This window comes from Polypterus senegalus, chromosome 18 (assembly GCF_016835505.1).
Source record: "Polypterus senegalus isolate Bchr_013 chromosome 18, ASM1683550v1, whole genome shotgun sequence".
In the NCBI taxonomy this organism is placed as follows: Eukaryota; Metazoa; Chordata; class Cladistia; order Polypteriformes; family Polypteridae; genus Polypterus; species Polypterus senegalus.
Window position 1 is genome coordinate 29,900,726 of NC_053171.1, and position 18,031 is coordinate 29,918,756.

The following is an 18,031-nucleotide window of genomic DNA, read 5'->3' on the forward strand; positions in this document are numbered from 1 at the left end:
TTCTTTGGATGTCACTTTCAATGGTGAACCTTGAGAGAGGTTCTTTTAATTGGTCATTTTTTGCTTTAGTGTGTTCATTTTACACAAGGCACTTTCATCTTTTATGATGTTATATAGCTAAGAAAGACCTGAGATGACTAATTTACAAGTGAACCTTTTTCTTTTCTTTCTTCATGCTTGGTGAATTGTAGACATAATGATAGGAATGGGTTACTCGCGTGAAGAAATTAATGAATCTCTTTCCAAAATGAAATACGATGAAATAACAGCAACCTATTTGCTTCTAGGAAGAAAATCATCTGAGGTAAGAAATCTTTGAGCACTGCAGCATCTTGTATTCTTGACATTGATGCTCTTCTAGAAACATAATTGATTTCTGTTATTATTTGAAAGAATTGACCTTTTCATGTTATTTTTACTACAATTGGCTAGTCTAAAGTTTTGAAGACTGAAGCCTTGTGATAGAACCTTTGCTATTTCCGTTAGTTTGTAATTTTTTGCAGTAATTTTAATGACTTCTATTAATTTCTTGTTGGACTCTCAAAAAGTAATATTTAATAGTTCAATTTGTCTTTAGCTGATGTAATATGTTTCCAAGAGAACAGCATGAAAAAGTATACAGAGCATACCTGGTTAGAAGTGTTGAAAGACTACATAGTGTAAATACAGCTCAGTGTTAGAAAATCAGTACACCGCATGTTTAAATGTCTGTGTACAGTAAATGATTTAATGTATACACTTAACAGCTGTTACTTTATTTCACATTCAGTCATTGCTTGCGCAATATACATACATTTTTGAATTCATGTTAATGATCAGGTAATATTTTCTTAATATTTCATATGTGCCAAATTCTTCATTTATTTTCTTTGTGACTACTTAAATTTCTTATGAAGCTATATATCTGTATAGGTATTCAATTGTTTTATATGTTTATTTTTGGCAGTTGGATGCAAGTGATTCTAGCTCAAGTAGTAACCTTTCTTTAGCAAAAGTAAGGCCTAACAGTGACCTTAATAATGGTACTGGGCAATCTCCATCTCACCACAAAGTGCCAAGAAGCCTCTCATCTAGTCAAAAGCAGCGACGATACAGTGATCAAGGTAAGGATCTTCCTTAACTGCCAAGAGTACAGTGAAGCTTAACTGTATAATTAAGTGGCAATACAGAAATGGCTTTGTCTACCATAAAACATCTCGTTAAGAAATACATTTTCATTGCTGGCAAGCCTCAAAATTCAGAGTTCTTGAAAAATGTTTCTTAGGTGTAAAGCTTAAATGGATAAACACACGTTAGTAGTACACATTTGTTAAAGCTAATGCACAAGTACATATTTAATTATTATTTTATAGATCTATCTTTAATACGTAGTGACATCCATGAATTTACTTTTCATTTTAAGCTGGACCCTCCGTACCACAAGTATTAGCCTACCCAAAGCGAAGTCAGACCAGTAATGCTGACAATGATCTCAAAGAAGAAGGCGTTCAAGTCAGGAAGTCTGGTAGCAGTGCTGTCAGTGGAAGAGGAGTAGCTCCTCCTAGCCCCATGCTTGGAAATGCAGGCAATCCAAACAAGGCCGATATTCCTGACAGGAAGAAGAGCTCTACTGTTCCTGCTGTAAGTAAACTTAATTAAGCTCTGGTATTTTCAATACATGATTTAAAACAGTTATGTCAGCTTTTCATTTGCTATATTTTAGTATCCTCCCATATTCATAGTTTACTATTGTCTTAGCTTTCCTAATATAGTTATTCTTCCTGGTATTTTTAAGAAGGCATACAGTATTTATCCATGTAATCTGTGTAATATGCCTGCTTTATACGTTAATTGTTTATAAGATATGAACATATATAAATTCTTCTTTTGTGTGTTGCAAATTATCCAGCAATTGTTTTTCACTGAAATATTTATTATAAAGGTATGAATTTCCTACAACCTTTGACAGAGATGAGTAGCTATTTAATCTTGCTTTATAATTTTTACAACCGTTTATACTGTTATATGTAGAAGATGGTTTTTCAGATTTAAAAATAAAAACATGAATAGAACCATTTACAATTGAATCAGTTATACTAGTTCTGGACCCTTAAAACTGTTTTCCTTGTTTCTGTCCTTATTTTGAAATGAGTCTTTCAAATCTATTTGTAAATAAGAAGATAATCTTTCAGTATTTACTTGATGCCTTCATGATGTTTTGTTTCATATTTTCTTGATATTACTCATTAAACCTGTGATGGAGTGGGTCAGGTCCACAGTCCCTCTTCAATTTTGGGAGCCTCTTGAACCCAACACTGTCAATAGTCCAGTTTGAGCCTGGCTAGGTAGGAACAAACACACATCAAGCAAAGGGGATGGTGAAAAAGCGCACTACTGCTTTTATTTACAAAAAAAAACAAAAACCAAAACAGACAAACGAACAGTGTTCAAAAAATGAAATGGTCCTTCAATAATAAATAAATCCATAAAAACAAAGGGCAAGTGGAGGTTACAAAATCGGTCAAATATCCCTTTAAAATAATGAGGTTAAAACCAACAGTGAAGGAAACCGTCCCTTAAAGTTCATGTCCTAGTGCAGTCCATTAAAACCTCTTGTCAACCCAGCTTATCCTTCTGGATCTTGCTGCTGAGAAGCCACCTACCCACCAGTCTCGGCCTTCATTCTTCTGCAGTCTACAGTCTTGGTTCCCTTCTGCATCCATGGCCACACGGTAGGGCTCCCAATGTAGACCTAGGCTCAGGTCCTTCCATCCCATGGACCATGGAAAGGCCCACCATCTAAGTCCCTGTTGCTGACTTGCAGAGCCTCACTCTTCGTGGTCACTTCCGCTCCCTTTAGCTGCTCAGTGGAGTTAACCATCACCGCAACCCTGAGCGTCGGCTGCACGTTACATTCCCGAGGCTCTCCTCCTGGCTGTCTGCCTCCTCACTAATGCATCAACTCTTTCCCATTTCCTGCCTCCTTCACACTCTCTACGTTGACCTCCCTTTGTTTCTTGTTCTTTTCTTTGCTCAGCCCCACACTTCCACTCTCTTTTTATATGTTACAGTGCAGTTGCCCCGGGCTGGTATTGAGACAAATCTGACCCCCTTGCACCAACCCGGAGACAATCAGTCTTCCCAGCAGATCGCTCGCACCTGCTCCACTCCCCAGCACGAGTGCATCCAATTATTTATTTCTTTAAAACAGCCTTTTATGAGCTGTGGACCAACTACACCACATAGCCAAAGTGATTTGTTTTTTCCAAGCTTAACCAACTACTTGAATTTCTAATATAAAAATCTAACATTGCTGTGTATATTAGTTTGACCTGTATAGTTTTGGGGTGATACAGAAATAGGCGCAGAGTTATATGGTTTTGAATTTCCTAGCTGAGGCTATAAAACTATTAAGTGCCCCTCCCAGACTGTTACCTTTATTTCTGTTAAAATATGAAATCTTGATATATTGTGGAATTTCTGTTCTTGATCAACTCAATATCTGAAATGTGATGATGGACATGTATGATACAGATCCTGCTGAATAATAAGTTATTTTTTTAGAAAAATTCTGTTTTACAAATACAGACCCTGTGTTTTTTAATTTATTTTTCTTTCCCCCAAGATAACTTGGCCTGGATAAAGACTTTTGGATGATGTGGTTCATGCTCTGACATAATCATCATCATTTATGTTTTTTCTATTGGAAGATGAATTTTATTATAACTCTCCACTCTAATAAAAAAAAATTCAACAAGGTTTATACTCTGACTTCTCTTTATTTTTCTGCATTAGAAATTTTCCAGGCACTCACAGTTCATGTCACTTTATTTTCAGAATAATACAGTTTCTGGTGGAATGACTCGCAGAAACACATATGTTTGCAGTGACAGGAACAGTACGGACAGACATTCAGTAATTCCAAATGGTAAAGAAAACAGGTAAAACATTTTTTGGACTTATTTGGTGCACATTTACTTTTTATAGTTTAACTTTTTATAATAAGAGTTACTTAGTATTCTCTGAAGCTCTATCTCAGAAACGCCTTTAATGCTGCAATAATCAGGTTTCAAAATTTTTGGATAAAGATCCACACCATTACCCCCTTTTTGGTTTTCTAGCATTGTATAAATAGTTACTAAGAACATACCACTTTTGCAAGTTGAATTTGCATCATTCTTTGAATATGTTTGGTTTGTTTGTTCTAACACCTGTTGTATTCCCGTAGTGTATTATCATTACATACAGACTGCTATTCTGATTTTTCAATCTGATTTTTGAATTCTCTCTTTGCCTTCTTGTTTTAGCAGCAGGATTTACTGTTCTTTATTAATACATTTTCAAGTGTATTAGCTTAGATTTAGTTTATGGCTGCTATTCTGAATAGAAGCAATGCTTTTAATAGTGGTCATTTTTTAGTCTTAACTATTTCACTCATGGCATAGTTTTATATTAATATATAAGTAACTAATGTATATATGTAAAGGAGCAAAGTTTTTTATTTTGAGGCCAAATAAACTATTTCAATGTATTTGAATGTCAAAAATGAATCTAGCTGTTTTGCAAATTAATAAAAATGTCATCTATTTAAGAATGGTGCTAGTTTATTATAGAAGTTGGATGACTCATTTGTTTTCACACTTGAATTATTTTAATACATTGATTTTGATACATAATAGTGGGAAATAAAAATGAAGTATTGTTTTATTTAAAAAAAAAAATAAAATTGGCATTAATAATATTGACTTCTACCCCCCACATAAAGGGTCATAGTTCCACATGTTAAAATTGACATTTTCATTATTGTGTGCAGCAGTAGTCTTGATTAAGCCAGAAATTTCCATCTATTACATTTTCTACCTTTTTAATCTGTTTACATTTGTAAATGACAGTGTTGTGTATTAAAATGACCAAAGGTATAGTTGTCATTCACTTGATACCTTTATAAATTGTATATGCAGTACCTTTATTTCTATCAACAGACTTGACAGTGTTTCTTGTACTTTTGTAGTATACTTGGTCAGTAATAAAACCCATGCATGAAAATAATGGTATGAAAAATAATCCTGCAACTTTGCTGCAGGAAAATGTGCTTTATATTTAGACTTTTGTTTCAAGATCCTTAAGGTACCAACATGAAACAATAACTTTGCTTTTCTGAGGTTCGGATGCAAATGGCTGCTAAAATTATGGTACTTTTACAGATACATGTACTGGCCTTTTGGTTTTCATCACTTTTTTTAAATCTTTACATTGTGAAACTGAAGTATAAATAAGATTTAGCTTTTTGGGCTCTTATTTATTTATTTTTTCTTCTTCTTTATTTATTATTTTCCTTCTGCCTTTGCCTGGGCTTTGCCTTACATTACAGCCTTACAGAAATGTCCGCTTGCGTGACTAGCCCCTCTGCATATGCATCAGCTTGCATCACACCCTCTGCCTCCGTCTCGCTGAGACATCAGAAATCTATATCCTTGTCAGCATCTGGCAACTCCAGCAGGATGGCGTTGCCTCCAATTGAGGGTGCAACAGATAACTTCAGGTCTAAGTAAGAACTTGCACAGAGGACGGCTGTTTGTCTTTAACTTGTTTTAACCACTGTCTTGTCCTGTCCTTTAAACTTGCAGCCATTGTAGCTTTGACTTGATATGTGTTTAAAGCATTTTCCCCACCCACCCTTTTTCTTTCAGAGTTTATTTAAAAACTAATTCCATTTTTTTCTGTGTAATATGTTAGAACCATGGTACTTTAAAGACTTTTTGCTAAACTCCGTTTTAATATGATAACCTGGTACATTGTGTACTGTCCATTTTTAAAACTGCAGTTCTCTTTGTAAACCTAATTTTGTATCATTTATCAACAATTATTCTTGTTAATCACTTCATATCTTGGAAGAGTTTAATGAGGACTGAGGCACAAACCTTGATATACTGGAGTTTTAACTTTTTGACCCTAATTATTGAGAAGCTTTATTTTTTTCCTCTTAAAATTTGTTTCAAGCACTTATTTTTAATTTACATATTAGGCTGTCCAGCTATCTTTTGCAGAATATTACTTTCTGTGCCGTGTCTATTTTAGGTTATTTTTCACTTTATAATCATCAGGGTCCAGAATTTCCATAAATTTGTCTTCATAGATATTTTTTTCCTCTTATTCGCTGTTATTGTTGTTAAACACTTCTTATTTGGGGCAAAAAAAATCAAATATAAAATGTAAAAGTTAAAGGATATGTGTAGTATTTTCAAGTTGGCTATTCGACGTATATAAATGAAAGACCTGTGTGCATATGGAGCAGTGCGCTGTGCTCATGCTTAACCACATCCACGAGAGTTAGTGTGAATTTTACTGAAGATGTAGAAGCATATACAAGTGTGACTTGCACTTGGTAAGATGAATAATGCATAAACTTTTAAATTTTTTTTCTGCACTTGTATGCACCTCAGCTTTGTTACATGCACAGTGTACATTCACATGACGAGCTAACATGTTTTTTTTTTTTTGAGACAGATGGCAGCCTGTCCTGCTCAATTAGTGTCACAGCTGCACTCGACTACACCTCCATCTCAGACAAGATACCGGCCCACTTAGCTGACGCTTCTGCAAGTTCACCAATATAGTAAAACTGTTATGGGGTCTTTGGGTTATTTTTTTGTCCTGAAGACCATGCACAGCTAGTTTCTCCATAATCATGTTATATATTTAATTTGTCACATAAAATTGTGTTCTAAAATGAAGCATTTTAATCAAGTTTAAAAAAGAATACCTAGGTCACTTTTGAATTTTAAAATAGAAAGAATTGGCCAGGCTCTAAACTTGAAAACAAAAGCCTTAAAACTTGTGACAAGATAGATAGACAGATACATTATTAACCCCCAAGGGGAAAGTCGCATACTCCAGCAGCAGCATACTGATAAAAAACAATATTAAATTAAAGAGTGATAAAAATGCAGGTAAAAGAGACAATGTTAACGTTTACCAACCCCCGACCCCCAAAGGGGTGGAATTGATGAGTTGCATAGTGTGTGGGAGGAACGATCTCCTCAGTCTGTCAGTGGAGCAGGACAGTGACAGCAGTCTGTCGCTGAAGCTGCTCCTCTGTCTGGAGATGATACTGTTTAGTGGATGCAGTGGATTCTCCACAATTGACAGGAGCCTGCTCAGCGCCCATCGGTCTGCTACGAATGTTAAACTGTCCAGCTCCTTGCCTACAATAGAGCCTGCCTTCCTCACCAGTTTGTCGAGGTGTTCCTCTTCTTTATGCTGTCTCCCCAGCACAGCATTGCGTAAAAGAGGGCACTCGCCACAACCGTCTGATAGAACATCTTCAGCATCCTATTGCAGATGTTGAAGGACACCAGCCTTCTAAGGAAGTATAGTCGTCTCTGTCCTCTCTTGCACAGAGCATCAGTATTGGCAGTCCAGTCCAATTATCACCCAGCTGCACTCCCAGGTATTTATAGGTTTACAACCTCTGCACACAGTCACCTCTGATAATCACGGGGTCCAGGAGCAGCTCCTTGGTTTTGCTGGTGTTCAGGTGTAAGTGGTTTGAGTCGCACCATTTAACAAAGTCCTTGATTAGGTTCCTATACTCCTCCTCCTGCCCACTCCTGATGCAGCCTATGATAGCAGTGTCGTCAGCGAACTTTTGCACGTAGCAGGACTCAGTTATATTGGAAATCTGATGTATATAGGCTGAACCGGACCGCAGGAAGTACAGTCCCCTGTGGCACTCCTGTGTTGCTGACCACAATGTCAGACCTGCAGTTCCTGAGATGCACATACTGAGGTCTGTCTGTAAGAGAGTCCATGATCCATGCCACCAGGTATGAATCTACTCCCATCTCTGTCAGCTTGTCCCTGTGGAGCAGAGTTTGGATGGTTTTGAAGGTGATAGAGAAGTCCAGAAACATAATTCTTACAGCACCACTGCCTCTGTCCAAGTGGGAGAGGGATCGGTGTAGCATATAGATGATGGAATCCTGGCTACCACCTTGAGCTCATGCAGATCACCGCCTTTAAAAGCCCTTTTCTTCTGGTTCAAAAGGCCCGTTCTTACTGGAACTACAATGACCATACAGAAGTTGATGTAGTCAGTAGTGCAGTGAACAACCTCCTCAGTGTTCTCACTATATGATCCCTGCATATTATCCCAGTCCGTAGTTCCAAAGCAGTCTCTTGGACCCTGCTCTGCCTCAGGGGACCACTTCTTGAATGAGTGTGGTGTTGTAGGTAGCACCCTCACTCTTGGTTTGTAGTGAGGCTGAAGCAGAACCAGGTTATGATCTTCTTTCCCAAGCGCAGGCAGCGGGGTGTCGCTGTATGCGTCTTTAACATTTGCATACAGTAGGTCAATAGTCCTACTATTTTTAGCAGACGTTCTGGTGCATTTCTTGAGGTACGGATAAGTTTCCTGTCCATTAGTCTGCTTGTAGAAACCGGAGTTTTAACATTTTCCACAAATGCCACCCCTCAATTTGTCAAACATTATGTAACTTTAGGCTGGATATTATCCTGTTTTTGTCTGACTTGCAGTCAGTTTCTTTACATCTCATAAACAAATGAGCTTCAGTCATATTAGGACTTTTTCTTTGTAGATGTTTTCTGTCAGGCAAATAAGTAAGTAAAGTAAGTCTTCCCCTTAACTACTCCAGTTTTAAGTTTTAAATATGTTATTTCAGTGGTAGCACTGAAGTTGTGCTTCAAATTACAAGATAAGTACAATACATGTTCACAGTTTCAAAGAAAGTTAGTAAAACCACTCTATTTAATTAGGTGTTTTGACCAACTTTTTAAACCTTTTATTTTGCCCGAGAGCTCTTCGTGTACATGTCATATGTATTTTAACAGTATAGGTACACAATCCTTTATTTGCAATTCAAAAATTCAGAAATGTCAAAGTCTTTCCATCTTACGTGACCTGATGCCAGTTCTAACATGATTTGTGAAAATATGCAGCACCATTCATTCGGTTATGAAATGACACACGTCAAGTCATGATGTCGCTTTCAGAAACAAGTCTCAATAGTGTTAGAAGCACTAGAGCAACTTCAGTTTCGTTCATTTCAAACTTGAAAAAATTATGGTGACATCAAAATGACAGTCTTGTGATTTTGCTTTTGTAAATTTTTCCACTTGCAAGGTAAGTATGATATTTAAACTTCCATACACAAAACCATATCACATTTACAATGTTTGTGTCACACAAAAGTAATTTTAAGGTAATCTTTTTGTAAGGTGAACATTGAGTGAGTACATACTATTTTGTAATGTTTTATCCACTGCTTTATTATTCTTTACATAATGCATGGCATACTAACTGACAGCAGTCACACAGACTGTCAAATTAAAAAAAGAGCAGGTTTCTGTACATTACAGACTGGATCAGTAATGAACAGGATACCAGTCAGCTGGAATTATTTTATGAAATTAATTGCAGTCCTACTTGAATGCATGTGTGTAGTTGAATGCTTTCTTTGTAGGAACTGTGCATCATCTCTAAGCCTCTGGCACATGTAAGAAGTTCTTGCCTCCTTCAGTTGTAAAAGCACTGTCTCTCTTTAAAAATAACCTCTAGTGGAATGATAGGGCTTCTGGGTATTTTTTGTACATCAGGTTAGTAGATTAAAATTCAAATTCATTACAAATCTCTATTTCTAATAAATACATTTTTAACTACAGATATTCAATTCTTGCCCAATGGGCTGTTTTTTGAAAAGCACACAACAATGGTCTCTCACATAAATCAACATAAAACTTTGCTTGCTGGTTCTGTGGCTACTCTCACTGCATGTTCACCGTCTCTGGCAGCAGTGGTTGTGCAGAGGCAGCAGTGCAATCTGGTTTTTACCTCTTATTTAAGTGTCAGTCCTCACAGGAGACTGTTGCCGTAGGCTCATCAACTACACTAGCACCCCAATCAGCTGATGCCTGTACTACACTTTCATTTTAGATCTTCAGATCACTTGCACCAAAATCGGAGCCCAACAAGTCAGAGTCAAATTTCAAATAATATACACAAAACATTGTCCACTAAATATTTTGCTTTGCGAATACAGTTCACTCGCTCACCAGGTGTCTGCTCACTCACATGCAGGGATTAGACGTCTAGTCAACAAGTCTATCATTCCTCTAAGCATAGATAGTCTTCCTTTACCATAACTGAATTTTTTTCGACATTTACAGTTGATTATCAACCTTGCCTGTCCTGTTGACAAAAGTTGACATCTTCCCTAAAAGAGTTAATACTGTCTGGTATTTTAAGCCCTTAAAATGAAATCAAGTAGAAGTTATACTGCAGCAGCAAAGCTGTTAGAAATAAAATATGCAGAAACTGATGGCAATGGGGGCAGCAAGTTGCCATTTTCGTATTACTGAGTCAAACACCTTATTATGGTGCACAACGAGGCCTTTGCAAGCATGGCCTACTTTATATTAAAAAAAAAGAAGAAAAAAATGCAAATCCGTCTTAATGGACTGGGCAACAAATGGGCGGCTACAAGGAATTGGTTTTTCATGTATTAAAATTCGACTTAAAGCTTTGGAACTTATTAAAATCTTTGCCATCACAAAAGGTTTTTTAATTGTCTCATGGGATGGGCAGTTAGTTTTATAAGGCGTCATGGTCTTTCAGTTCATAGAACAACTACCATCACACAGCAGCTTTCAGATGACTACAAAACAAAGCTGCTGAAGTTTCAAAACTACATTATTAAATTCATAAAGGAACACACATGATCTTGCACAGACTGGAAACGCCGATCAGATATCCTTTACGATGTGTCTGTGTACAACTGGACATGTAAAGTCTCTTTACTGTTATTTTAGTGTGCACTGGAGATGGAGGAAAGTTGCCGCCTTTCACAATTTTTAAGAGAGCGATTCTATGCAAAGGAATAAAACTTCAAGTCGTGTTCACTTTAAAGGATGGATGGATGAAGCATTGACTGGTTAAAATGTGTTTGAGTATAATGTCTCAGCAACCGTCTATGTTGGTGCTCTAATTGTTTGGCATACATCAAGGAGGAACTTAAGAAAATCTGATCTTAAATGGAATGCATGGTTAAGCAATGGTAATTGCACATTTACTGCTGTTGGCTGTATGCATCAACCAACTGTTTCCGAATAGACAATTGCAGCTTGGAATTAATTAGATGCGTCTATAATTCAATATGGTTTCCTGAAATGTTTTATTTCTAATAATCTTGATGGTAGCAAAGACAAAGTTTTCTGTGAGTGTAAACAGGTGTCATCAGATAAAGCATTAAAATGTAATGCGCCTATTTACCTAAACTAAATAAAGATTACATTTTGTTTAGAAAAACAATTATAAAGTATTAACTTCAATTTTAATTAAATCTTGAAGTGAAGAATGCACATTATATATGAATTTAATTTTTTACTTGTAAATTTTGGGCTAAATCAGCATGCATGTTATATACAAGTGTGCATGATTATATGTGAGATTTGACAGTATTTTTCCAAATTTAACATTGCCTGGCAGGGTGTGGGCATTTCCATACCTGTGCCAGACAGGCAGTGGCCAGCTTCTTATCTGTACCCACTGGAGCTAAGAATAATAACTGTTCTATGCACACACCAATGTTAAACTCTAGGATTATACCATTCTGGAATCTGATTTATTCTAAATTTCATAACACTTCTTGCTTTAAGGACTTTGTATGCTATTAATGGAAAAAATAATGCTGTATTTTTTTGATGCAGCTATGTTTTACTGATTTGTCATTCTTTAATTTTATAATGGTATTATTGTAAAGTTGTCAAAACATTTTAATACATACATACTGTAACTGACCTCCCTTGTTCTTTTGTGTAGCTTTTGTCAGTGCTTAGATACATTTCCATAGATGCATGCTTCTGACTGGGTTTCCAGTACTTTTCTAAAGTCATTTCCATGTCTTACCTTTTGTTTCTAAACCTTTGAACTGATAGGATAGCTTAGTCCACTGTAGTATGTCACTTAACCTTGTCAAAGTAAAAATGCTGGATTTTTTCTTTTTTAACAGTAGTACGTCTGCCCAGAGAAATCCTGTAGCCTCCACTCACAGTATCACCAGTGCTACCACACCTGACAGACTACGCTTTCCACGTGGCACTGCCAGTCGAAGAACTTTCCATGGTGGCCAACTCAGAGAGCGGAGAACAGCTACGTACAATGGTCCACCTGCCTCTCCCACTCTTTCACATGATGCCACACCTTTGTCTCAAACTCGGAGTCGAGGTTCCACCAATCTCTTCAGCAAGCTGACTTCTAAGCTCACTCGAAGGTAGGTGTTTTCTGTCTTGGACTTCTAAGTCCTGAGTCACTCTTGGAATAAAACAAGTTCAGGGGAAATAGAAAAACCGGCTTTCTGAAATAATTGATTAGGGCTTTTTGGTTTATCTTTTTACAGTATTGGCTTAATGACTCGTAGCTGGATTTTTATTGTTGAATAATTTTTTTTTTTTTTTTTACTTCATACGAACTTATGACTGATTGTTCTGCTTTACAAAATCCACACTTCAGCTGAAGTGTGGGTAATATAATATATATAAAAAAATATAGAATCCTATTTGGTGATGTACCATATTCTGACCAGGTCTAGAAATCTTGGTAACTGATGCCTTTCTACTCTGCTTTTTTTATGTGAAACATACAAGATAATTTGTCTGCTTAATAATGGTTTCAGTGTTTCCTGAGGTGTTCTTGGAGAAATCTTTGTGGTCACTAAACTATTGGGCTTTATGAAAGTATCAATCATGTAGATATGAATTTTATAAAGTCCCCAGTGGTTAGCATAATTGGATACATTGCTAATTTCAATTTGTAGGGCATAATGACTATATCTCCTAAATAAAATTATTATGGTCGTAGATAAAAATAGATTTATATTTGCAAAACATAATAGAAGGTAGTAAGTAATCAGTTCTTCAGTAACTTTAATGTTCTTGTGGGTGAAAAAAAATTCATGTTTGGACACACAAATATCCATGGGGTGAGAGATTATGATCCTTAAACGCTGTAATTACCATTGCAGTTACTGAGGAATTATGCAAGTCTGGTTTTAATACATAATTTTAAGCCACTAGACCGTTTGAGCACTTATACTGGGAACTAATGCAAATACATTAAGCATGAATGCTCTGTCATTCATGTTCGGTATTTATGTATATTAGTCACATTCACTAAAGGTCCCCACTGTCAAAGTATTACTCTTCAAAATCAGATGCTACTGTCATGGCTACAAATGGAATTCTCTTATATATAAAAATGACCTCATACCTGGTTTTCTTGGAATGAAAAATGAAAATGAAAGATGAAAAGTTTGACAAACCTCTTTCAGCTATAATCGATCTTTACTTCTTAAATGGGTCTCCTAAACAAATACGGTCTTCCCCTTTAAGCATATAAGATGTGAGAACAATTTTTATTGATTGATCAGAACTAAACTCTTTCTACTTTTAAGACCATTGTAATTCGGATAAAATTCAACATTTGATTTAAACCGTAGTTTTACTACCAATTGCAAATATTATTTGCCAGTCCTTGAAGCCAGTTTAAAGTTTAAGCTAGTGGGTTTTTTTTTTTTTTTATTTAATTATTCCAGGTCTCAAAATGCTGAAATTTTTAAATCTTATCACAAATCACACAAGTGTATCACCTTTCTTTTTTTTTTTTTTTTTTTTGAATTTTTCATCTTAATGATAGGATATCACGTTTTTCTTTTTTTTTTTTTTTTTTTTTTTTTATAGAAACATGTCATTCAGGTTTACCAAAAGGTAGGACTTCAGTCTGGTTTTTATTTTTGTGTATTTATTTTTTAATTGTTTCCTTTTTTTCTTTTTGCATTTAACATAACACTATCTGGCTTTGGGAAATTGGTTGACTATTAAACTAAAATTCTACCTGCTTGAAAACTAAATTAAATGTTTTGTTATAGAGATCAAACCATTTTTGTTTAGCAGTTTTCAAATGACAACCACTACCGGCATGTTGCCACATGAAATGTCATAGCTTCTTCCTGAGCATGTCTGTTTTCCCAACTTTATGTATTGTTCTACAGTGAAATGAATGAAATTCTTTACTAATCAGTAATGCATGCCAAATAAGACATCTAGGCATGTTATGCTAATTAATTACCCAATGAAGCTGTAATATGTTTATGCATAATGTCTGAATAGTAATCATTAAGTATAATCTTTGCAACGTGTCTGAGCTGTAGAATAAAAAAACTGTTGTGAATCAGTTTTTCTTCCATGCCTTAAATTGATGCATTTAATGCATTTTTATTTGGATAAAGTATTTGCTACTTCCTTGCAGGAAGACAAGAGGTTTATTCTTCTTAATTTAATAGCTTCTATTCCCAGTAGGATGTGTATGGCAAAGTTTAAACCATGCTCCTGAAGTATTATGAAATGAACAAGTAGACTAAATGCAAAGCATTTACCATTATAAAGTAACCTGGAAGGATAATCAGCATTTGATGATAAGCAAGTACTGTATAGTTTAAAGCACAATTGAAACCATGTTTGCAGGCTAGTTATGCAATTCTGGTGCAGTATTATGCCAGAAAATTACAGGTATTTTTAGACTAGCATTATGACTGCATGTTACTTCTCAGGAATAGTTTCTTTACACTAGTTGATACAAGACAGGGATGTGGCATAGCATGAACAATGTCAACAAAAGCAAAATTAACTAATTGAGAACCTCAATAATAAACATCGTCTTGATTATGTAGAATGAAACTTAAATGTGGTGTGAAGCACAGATTAACTTTTTTTTTTTAATTGCTGATTTTTACGCTTTTTGCTATAGATGCAAGCAGCCAGTACTTTCTGTGTGGGGGGAAAAAGAGCAAGATATGGTCCGTCTCTAGAGAAATAATACTTCAGATCATGTACAAAAATCTGCTTAACATACACATTGTGGGTTACTTAAGCACATCAAGACACCATGCCATTTACATAACATGGGATTGGGTATATTAACAAAAAAAATGAATTCTTTGTGCAATAATCTGACATGTATTACTTTATGTACAACTAAAATAAAAGGTACAATGAGGCCAGTAACCCGGGCTTAATTTGGCTTCTTTAAAAGCACAAATGGTAGGTTTTTCTTAACAAAAGGAAGAATTTCTGCCTTTTCACCAGCAAGTCTGTTTCTCTTTTCGTTTACTATATTTGACACAGCTGAAAAAAGGCGTTCATTGTCTGCACTGGTAATACGTGCTGATAGGTACTTGATTTGCTACCTTGGCCAAAGTAGGGATACGGGCTGCGTTGCTTTTCCAATACCAGTGAGCACTATTATTTCTGAAGATAGGGGACTTGCTTTGATAGTTAGCTGAGAAAAAAAAAAAAAAGTTTACAAACGTTTACCTAAATTACAATAAAAAAAAAATATCTTGGGTTGACCAGATTTGTAGTAAAGAAAATGGGACAACCGCCTGTACCAACCACCACCATTAATACTGTGGCGCTGAAAGCTTGACATATAACGATTTGGTTCATATATAGGGCATTCTCTATAAAGTGTGATGCAGATGCACTTTTAAGAGATGCAGCACAAGCTGTTCCAAAATGAAGCACCTTGTAATGCAGGTGTGCCTTGAAATACTGAGAGACTGCTGTGTTTTTCCGGGTGATTTTCTTTTAAAGTAATGCTTACATTAAAACTGGAGTAGATCTTCTCTTAAAATTTTTTACAGTTTAGACACGTTACTCATCTTTCACAAGGTACAAAACTTGAAGCTGCATTCTAGCATGCAGTGAACCTGTTCCTCCTCTTAAAGTGCCCTCTATACTAAATTCCTCCACTATTTTTTCCTCAGTGGCTTGACTGTCTAAAATGGAATGATCCATATACTGGGCTGCTGCAGTAACAGTTTTGTAGGCAATCTGGCAACCATAGATTGTATAAACCTGACAAAAGGTGAGGTGATGCTGTTAATGTGTTCCTTTTCTTCTCAGCTAATGTTTGTGGAGCAGTTTGCCCTACATTCAAGTTATACATAGTCCCAGCAAGCCAAGCTGCCTTGCATTGCTGACTGTGAATTTTCAGCAAATGCATAATAATATTGATTGGATATTTGGAAGTTGCAGTGTATGGTTTTTATTTAAAAAAATAAAATAAAACAATTAAATCCTTTTAATTAATTTATTAATACTTTTATGATTCTGTTATTTTACTTCAGTTGCAGTTGAATGTGGTTCTGCAGCCACAAAGGAATTTTCTCCAAGAATTTCTTCATACATCTCCAGTAATGAAGCAGCAACATCTCTCCGAATGCAAATCTTTTTCTCTTGTGGTGCACTCTTACTCTCTGCACCTCCTTCACCAGCTGACATCTCGACCAGTTGTTTCTGAATTTCTTCTTTTGCTTGTTTTTTGATATCTTGGTCAAAAAATCGATCTTTGTACCGTGGATCAAGGACAGTCAATAAATAGTATAGTGGCTTGGAGAATAAACCACAGAAGTGTTTTGTGACAGCCTCCAAAAGTGTTGTTTTCGCTATCTGAACTCTGGAATATGTCTTGCCACACTTGCTAAGCAGATGTTTAAGTGCGTCAACAGATGGAATCGCATCCATAATTGTAGATAAATGCGTGCCTATGTCTTTAATACTGTAAGTTGCTTGAATGGTTTGAGTAGAGTAATTCTGTTTTCCACAAGTCCCCACTTATGTACCGTGAGAGAGGCATGAAGCTTGTATTCAACCCCATACACAGTAAGAGTGCACTTCTGATCAACCAGATTTTTCAGCATATGATGCATGCTGTTCCAACGAGTTAGGACATCCTGCTGAATCATTCGTGTTGAGGTATCAAGGTCTGTTTGTATTTCTCTCAGCCACGAAATAGCGAGCTGTGAGTGCTTAAAATGAGTAACTATTCGCCTCCCAATGGAAATGCAGTCGGAGATGCTTCTGTGACTCAATAAGCCTTCATTTATAGCAAGCTACAAAGTGTGAGCCATGCTGCTTCAACTTTTGATGCCACTTTCTTCCATAGCTTTTGCCATATTGCAAGCATTGTCACGAAACACAATGTACACATTACTATGTTCTACTTTGCTAACATGGAATCGAAAGCGTGTGTGATGAAAGTTGCAGAATGAGAACCGGAGAACACATTAGCATACAAAGGCACTATTTTTGCCTCAAACTTTTCGGCAATCGAGTGTGCAGTTAGACTTGACATGCTCATGGGGCCAACGTCTGAGCTCCACATATCTGTAGTGAAGTTAATGCTGGTGACATTGTTTCTTAAAAGCTCATGGATATGTGTAGCAATCACATCATATAATGTAGGCAGTGTCAGATCTGCAAAGTATCGCCAGCTTGGAAGAATGTACCGAGGTTCTAAATGAACTACATCATGAAATGTGACGAAATCCCTTGTCCTCAAAAAGGGAAAAAGGTTGGTCATTTAGTGTGATCATTACCATTATTTTAGTAGTTATGCCTTTAGTTCTGGTGCTGTTTTGAGGAAATGTCTTTATACTTTGAAGGGTTTGCTGTATGAGGCTACCACTAGTGAGCCTGGTAGTGTCTGATTTAACTTTCATTTTGGTAGCATTATCTGCTAGAAAATTCAGTGTATAATTTATGGCGGTTCTTCAGATGAATAATTAAATTTATAATATTGATAGATTTAATTCAGCAGCCTCCTTGCATTATCTAATTTTTGCAGGTAGCAACGTAGTTGTCTTCCTTTTTCAAAAAAAAATATGACTACACGGCTGACATTCTGCTTAACTAACGATATCTGTCTCAATAAATAAATAACGTGCGTAGTAGTGCTGTCAGCAAAACTGGGAAACCATGTGGCGTGTTTTTTTGTGTGTGAGCGCATGGGGCTCCTTGCATGCATGTTTGTCTTCAGCTTAACGCCTGCCTCACCGAACATGAAAACAACATTTAATTATTTAGTGAAATGACAATGTTGACAAGCCCCAATTATATCCATCAGCTGGTTTGGTTAAAATGTGCACATCTGACTGCTTTCAATGTCTTCCTTTTTAATGAACATCAGCCAAATAACAAT

General features: G+C 36.1%; 1 protein-coding gene across 8 annotated transcripts in view; it reads left to right on the top strand.

The window, feature by feature from the left end:
* Nucleotides 1-18,031, top strand: part of mark3a (MAP/microtubule affinity-regulating kinase 3a) — a 106,096-nt gene that overhangs the window by 74,589 nt on the left and 13,476 nt on the right. For 2 of the 8 annotated variants that reach the window (XM_039742053.1, XM_039742055.1), the window contains exons 11-17: nt 192-304; nt 947-1,103; nt 1,403-1,620; nt 3,817-3,920; nt 5,351-5,527; nt 12,006-12,266; nt 13,732-13,758. In XM_039742053.1, the coding sequence (XP_039597987.1) occupies nt 192-304; nt 947-1,103; nt 1,403-1,620; nt 3,817-3,920; nt 5,351-5,527; nt 12,006-12,266; nt 13,732-13,758 (1,057 nt within the window). The remainder of the gene's footprint in view (nt 1-191; nt 305-946; nt 1,104-1,402; nt 1,621-3,816; nt 3,921-5,350; nt 5,528-12,005; nt 12,267-13,731; nt 13,759-18,031) is intronic. The other 6 variants (XM_039742054.1, XM_039742056.1, XM_039742057.1 and 3 more) reach the window with 3 other exon arrangements.